The sequence below is a fragment of the Maylandia zebra genome, linkage group LG18 (genome assembly GCF_041146795.1).
Source record: "Maylandia zebra isolate NMK-2024a linkage group LG18, Mzebra_GT3a, whole genome shotgun sequence".
In the NCBI taxonomy this organism is placed as follows: Eukaryota; Metazoa; Chordata; class Actinopteri; order Cichliformes; family Cichlidae; genus Maylandia; species Maylandia zebra.
This window is the reverse complement of record NC_135184.1, coordinates 9302597-9309470: the sequence shown is the minus strand read 5'-3', so window position 1 is coordinate 9309470 and position 6874 is coordinate 9302597. Positions and strand designations below refer to the sequence as shown.

The 6874-nt window shown below is 39.9% G+C and overlaps 1 protein-coding gene across 1 annotated transcript; it reads right to left on the bottom strand.

The window, feature by feature from the left end:
- Positions 1 to 3473: 3473 nt before the first annotated feature.
- On the bottom strand, positions 3474 to 6184 carry LOC101464419 (myeloid-associated differentiation marker homolog). The gene has a single exon (XM_024805847.2). It carries the CDS (start codon positions 6157 to 6159, stop codon positions 5278 to 5280), a length of 882 nt encoding a protein of 293 aa, XP_024661615.2. The 5' UTR covers positions 6160 to 6184; the 3' UTR covers positions 3474 to 5277.
- Between the last annotated feature and the right edge of the window lie 690 nt (positions 6185 to 6874).

Genomic DNA, 6874 nt, shown 5'->3' with positions numbered 1-6874 from the left:
TGTCTGTCAGTTCAAGGTTTAATAACATCTTCAGTGTGATAAAAGCACGATCTGCAGCCAGATTGTAAATTACGACTTCCACAATCTCTTAATTTTTGAACTTTGTCACTATCTTATCAGTACTGCATAGTTTCTCATCCTATAAATGGATAAACAAGGTCGCCCTGACTTCAAGCTGCTCAACGACCTTGTAAAATTGAATCCATGTAGGTTTTCATTAAGTGTTTTAGTAGGCCAGAAAATAGTGCTTAAATGTTTTTGTGAAGGCAGAAAAAACATGTTTCACTTTTCTGTGCACTAGTGAATTGTTTGTATATGGCACAATCTGTTTACTCACCCTTCCCTTCTTGCCCTTCTGTGTGGTTTTTTTCTCATTTATCTGTTATTTGTATCCTTATCTCTTTCTTCCCATTGACTATGACAGTGGACTTTATCACAGTATGGCATCTTGAAGGATGTTTCCATTTCTAAAGTGCATCAGGAAGGGAGAGAAGTGGAGGAGCTTTAATTTGAGACTCTATGAGGAAGGGTTTTTAACCTGTGAAGTCATATATGTCCTTTTTTGTCACATTGTGTGAAGTTAATTAAAAGTAGGACAAAATATAAAGGTTGTCTAAACACTGTCACATCTGAGATCATAAAAAACAGACAATACAGCTGTTCCAAATGTAATTGATATGGCTTTAAAACGACTTCCGGAAAGGAAGGCTGTGTCATTTTGTTCTGTTGCTTGCATCTATGATGGGAGGGACCAAGATGTGAGGAGAGGGTTTGAGGAAAGGAATGAAAGAAGTGAAAACTGAGAAATGTATATGCTCCACCCGTGTCCTGTTGTCTTCCCCTGTCACCTGCCACATTGTCCTCATTATTGTGCACGCACTGTTTTCCGGTAATCCTCGCCTCATGTTAGACTTCCTTTTTGTCTCTGACCCAATTTTGTCTCTGTTTTTTTTCTTTGCTTGTTTCTCCTGGGTTTTTTTCACCTGTTTACTGTATACCTGGCTCAGCTTTACTACAGTAAAGGGTTTTTAACTTTCACCCGATCTCCCTGGTCACCACAGATAATATTCATTACAGTGACTCTTGTTTTGTTGTTCTACAGATTAATCTTGTCACATGAAATCACACAGATATTCACCAGGGGGAGGTATAATCTCAAACATAAGAGACTGAGCTCTGGCCAGCCTGACCGACACATGCAGGTTCACATAGCTTTTGTCTTTGTAGAAACCCCTAGCCGAGTTCATCAGTAAACGCAGCTGCAATCCAATTTTAGGATCCTCAAGTATGTGAGAAACAAATATAGCAATCCGCCTGCTGCCTGCTGTTAATGTGACAAAGCAGCCTACAGGCTCTGGTTTTAATGCCAATAATGCTCCACTGACTATATTTATAATCATGCTAGTTCTTGTTAATCTATAACAAGTTCCTGGCAGTGTGCTCACACCGAGACAGCTGATGATTAATCGGTTTAATGTTTACAAGCTTAGCTAATATTTGTGAGTAACTATAATCGTGACTGAGGCTGAACTCTTACTAAAGTATCACAAAAGTCAGATTCAGACTCTGATACACTGTCAACCATAAAAGTTAGCAGAAAACAAAACATGAAGGTAACCGATTAAAGTGGAAAGTTTTGTTCTATAGTCCTTTGCATTTTTTAAAATATTAGTCAAAAGTAGTGTATCGCTATGATTTCGTTACTGTGGACAGGCACAAGTAACAACTATGCAATCTCAGATTAAATACTGCCATTACTGATACGAAAACATGTGTTTAGCACACTAATTTGCTATTTTACTAATGCTGATGCTAATGATAGCCTTTTAGATCGGCGTCTGCACTGGATTGCAACATACAGTGAAGACAAATCACATTAGACCACTGAAGAAAAAGCATTTTGCATCTGAGACAGCCTTATCTTACCCAAGCTTTATTATGGCAGAAAAGTAAAGGAGCAAGCATCCAAAAAAGATCTACCTATTCAGCTAAGCTGCAAAATGTACTATTAAAGGAATGCTCTGTTTTCAATGTAAAATACATTACAATAGATAGAGTTAAAGAGGACCAATTATGCTCATTTTCAGCTTCATATTTTTACACTTAGATTCCACTGGAGTAGCTCTGAATGAGTCACTGTTTAAATATTCTTTGTTTATCTTATGCTGGGCCTTGGTGGAGCCCCTCTCCACTGTTCACTTACAGTTCATAAACCTTCTGATAACAACAAATGTTAGCTCCTTTTCCTCTCCCTTTACCCGAATTTCCTTCTCATTGGCTGTCCCTTATAAAGAGGTTTCATCAGCAGGGGTGTTTGAAACACACAATATGTTAACTAATCTCCTATAAACTTATAAGGTTTATACTTACATTATAAACCTTATAAGTTTATAAGGTTTATAATGTAAGTATACATCTAAATGTCTCCAATTACTTTGGACCTTGTGCTATAATCTGTTAAATGCTCTTGAGAAGAACACGGGTGGGTACTTGCTAGGCTGACCTATAAATAAGAGACTGAAGACATCAGTCTCTTTGTTTGGCATAAAAAAAAGTAACAAAGTGAGAAGAGAATATTTCTAAAGCTTTTTGATCACCATCTTCACTTTTTGTTGATCCCCCAATGGAAGTAAAAAGAGATCAAATTGTGGTTTTATGAGGGGGTCTCGTGTTTGACTGTTTCTTGACTGACGTCACATAACCTTTGATAAAAAACACGACTTGGTGCTTTACAGGCTCTATAACACACTGATTTTTATGTGTGGTAAAGTGTTGAAGTTCCCCTTTAAAATAAAAAGATGATATGAGACTGTGCAGCAAGAAGCTAAATTCAACACGGCAGAGGGTCAGTGTAAAGTCAGAGGACACAAACATGTTGAAAGCAAATGAGCATATTGGGAAACTTACTTCTTTAAATTACTTAATTTGTTACACACACACACACAGCTTGACCAGCTATTAGCCATTAAAAATCAGGAAGAAATCAGGTTCGGGCCAAGCAGAAGGCTGTGTACAAGCAGTTTCAGGAAGATGAGAATGTATGCATGTCAGCACTGCTGCACATTTCAGGCTCTCAGCACATCTGTGCGTCTCTGTTAATTAGCCACATGTTCTCAGTTAGGTATTGTGCTGTCATTCAAGTGCTTGTTGTTCCACATTTAACTCTTGGCAGTGTTTGGAACAACACGTCTGCTCTTCCAGTGGAAACATGATGCTGCGTAAGAGACAGAGTTCTTTCTATGGCCTCTTTCAGTTGAGATTGTATCAAGCTATTGTAGTGCTGCTGACTTACTCTTTGTTCTTCCTGTGAGTCAGAGTGGGATGGCCAAGAATTAATTTAGTAACGTAGGGTAAGGAAGCTGATCTGCACAGGACTTTTGTCCCTATAAATGAAACTTATACGAGATGGAGTAAAAAATCACACACACACAAACACAATAGAGTTAAGATGTGTAATGTTTAATTATTGCAGATTGCACAATATTTCTTTTATTAAAATGAAAATGTGCAGAAATGAAACGTTTGTTAAATCAAAGTAGTAAGATGGGTCTGATTTGTTTTTATCTGTTGATTCAAAACAGATTTTTAAGACTTTAAAAATCCCTAAACCATTGCAGCAAAGGTGTTTTTAATGCAGAATAGTACAGTTATTCTTTTCTCCTTCATTTAAAATCCAGACACTGATCAGCGTTTAGCAATACTGGCTTTAAGTTACTACATCATGCAGGAAGTAGGACCAGGATTGGCCTCCAGTCAAGTCGTGACTAGACTGGTAAACATCTTGACCTCTCTTTTTTTGCATGAGCTCAGAGTCCTTTTCCTCTATTAGCAGATGACCTAGTAAAGAGTCTTTTTTGTTAAATTCTGTGCAGGTAAAACATCGAAGTGACATGACAGAGAAAATGCAGAACAACATTTTGATGATCACGAATTTCAGTATAATTGAAATCCCAAAGGGGACATTTCTGGTATAAAGATAACATAAAAAGTCTTCTGTGTTCTGTCCACATTAATGACGATATATTGCTCGGGATGATAAACATGGTTAATCACACAAAGCTGTTAATTTAGCTTCATATTATTTATCTACCGATCACTTTTCTCATATATATGCTGTAAACCAAACTTTAAAAACTGTCTAGGCTGGTTGAAGCTGAGTCATCATGTTCATGATTTATGGTAAAGCCCTATTAACTCTGATCTTGCCAGCAGCTACAGCACCACATTCCCAGACCAGATGATCCAACATTTCCTTTAGAAAAATAATGTACAAGTCATTGTGTCTCGATTGGGCGTCACCGCTGTCTTGTTTCCTGACGATAGATTCACAGGCAACTTAAATATTCATAGTTTCCACTCTGCCCCCCTTGTAGCCTCCAGTGGTCAAACATTTACAGTTGGTGTGAATCACAGTTGTCACTGATTCACATCCTGGGGTCCGCACAAAGCTGGAGTCTCTCTGAGAACAGAGGTGGTGTTTTGAGCTGATGCTGATTGACAGTTAGTTTACTTAGTTAATTCATTTATATACTTTGTGAACATTCAGCACAATTAGAGATCAGAGTTTAACAGAAAATCAGGTTTCAGAAGAGTGATTAGGAAAACGTGGTGCTTTGCATCTATTTCAGTGGACAATCAAGAATTTGATGAATGAAAATCAGTTTTAACAGTCAATCCTGAGGAATCCTAAACTGCAAGCATACACTCACTGGAAGCTTTATTAGGCATACCTTGCTAGTCCCAGGTTGAATGCCCTTTGTCCTTAAGAACTGCCATAATTTACTTAAATACATATAAAGATAACATCAACAATGTGTTGAAAACATTCCTCAATTTTGGTCCATACTGACACGACAGCATCACATCAGGGTGGCTGTAGCCGAGGAGGTAGAGCAGGTCATGTACTATTCCCTGGCTGCTCCACTCTGCATGCCAAAATTATTCTTGGGTATCCATAGTGCAAAAAATATCTAACAAAAACTCAATGCTATCTTTGTTTTTGTTCCTCTGTCTTATTTCCATGCACACAGCATTTTTTGAGTCTTCTTTTGGAAAATCTGTTGATAGCTTATTACAATCCAAATAATAAGCATTCCTGTATACATGAAAAAATGTATTAAAATGGGAACTGATCTGCCATTAAAAACTCCTACTGTCTGCCTCTATCAAAAGTCAAATTGCTTGCAGCAGTATAACTGAAAGCAGTTCCACAGCCTTGGACAAACTGGGCAAATTCAGTTTTATTTGGAGCATACTGCTACCCTTACTTCTTGTTTCTCATGCGTTGACAAATATCAGACGGGTGGAGTAGATCAGGTCTGCCAGGTAGAGGATGAAGTTGACACCGGTGAGTACAGCCACTGTCATGCCCTTATCCCATGAACACAACCCCAATTGTGTGTTGCAGTTGTATGGCCTATTTTTATTCCCACCGTGCCTGGGGTCAAAGTTGAAGATAGGCCAGATGATGGTTGCTAACAGGTAGAGAACCACAGCCAGCATGGCGTAGGCTGACAGGAACCGGGGGAATGGGAAAGGCAAGCACCCGGTACACTCGCCTATACAGAGCAGGATGATGGCTGCTGACAGGATGAAGCAGATGCAATAGACAGCCATGCAGTACTTCAGTGCATGGTGATGGTCGTACAACACGGGATCAGTCACAAAGACAAATATGATGCAGGCCACGAAGGTCTCACAGACTTTCAATAGTCCAGGTCCTGTGGCCATGTAGCCGGCCACCTCACCTGGACGTGCCTTGCTGATGCTCACCTCGCTTATGTAAGCAATGGTAGCCAAGCAAGAGAAGACGGCTACTATGATGCTGTAATCGCGGATTGTACTGGGGCCCATAGAACCTTTGAGGAAGTAGAGTGGGAAGATGATAGAGGCGGACAAACAGAGTAGGGCAGCGTAGCAGGCAAAGGTGATAGGGAAGTTCTTCCAGGAAACAGGGACTTTCGTCTGCAGACCGAAGAGCTCCACCAGAATCATGAGCAGAGTGCCGGCAAAGCTGAAGGCCCAGCAGAAGATGCACCAGTCTCCGGTGCCGGGGATGATCCTGGCACCATGCACAGCCACAGAGAATGCCACACAGGAGAAAGCCAGGGCTGCCAGCCGTGTCCACAGCAGAGGGTTGAAGTGGAGGACTATTGCCATGATGAGAGGTGAATTGGGCGATGAGGGAAGCAGAACAGATTCCTCCTATTTGTTGGAGTTTCCTCTGTCAGGCAGAGAAAATTGTAAGAAAAAGAAAATGATTAGTGGTATTCTAGAGTCTGATGCAGCTTTTTATGGCTCCAGATGAAATACAAGCTATAACTATGTGAGGCCAGCAGTCTGTGCCCAAAGAGAGTCAGTCCTCCTACATAATAATTTCTGAGTGAAACAATGATGCCTTTGTATTTTCATGAATGGCTAAAACAAATGAAATGGTGAAAACACAAAGTGAAACTGCAAATATGACATCACTGTGATCAAACACATCACAACCCATTTGCATCTGGTCAAATCAGCTGGTAAACACACCAGCTTTTATTTCTCTGGTAGTTTATGTCATACAAGCTTGTATTAAACCCTGGATGTTTCCATTGTGACAGGTAAATGTGTATATTTATTGACTCATATTACCAATTATTTTCCTATGTGTGTGTGTCACACACTTAACTCATTCACTGCCAGCCATTTTCAAATGGCTGGCAGTGAAACACAACAAGACTTGCACCACATTTTTGTCTCACTGCGCAATCCCTTACGTGCGCAAACCCTGCACCTCCTTGCAGGTCTACTTTTACTGCTGGTGGGCTTCAGTTCAACTTACGTTGACTGCCATTGACGTCTATAGACGTCAATGGCAGTGAATGAGTTAATATTA

What these genes read in the sequence shown, in the direction of transcription:
- LOC101464419 (XM_024805847.2), bottom strand. Translation starts at nt 6,159, where the DNA reads ATGGCAATAGTCCTCCACTTCAACCCTCTGCTGTGGACACGGCTGGCA.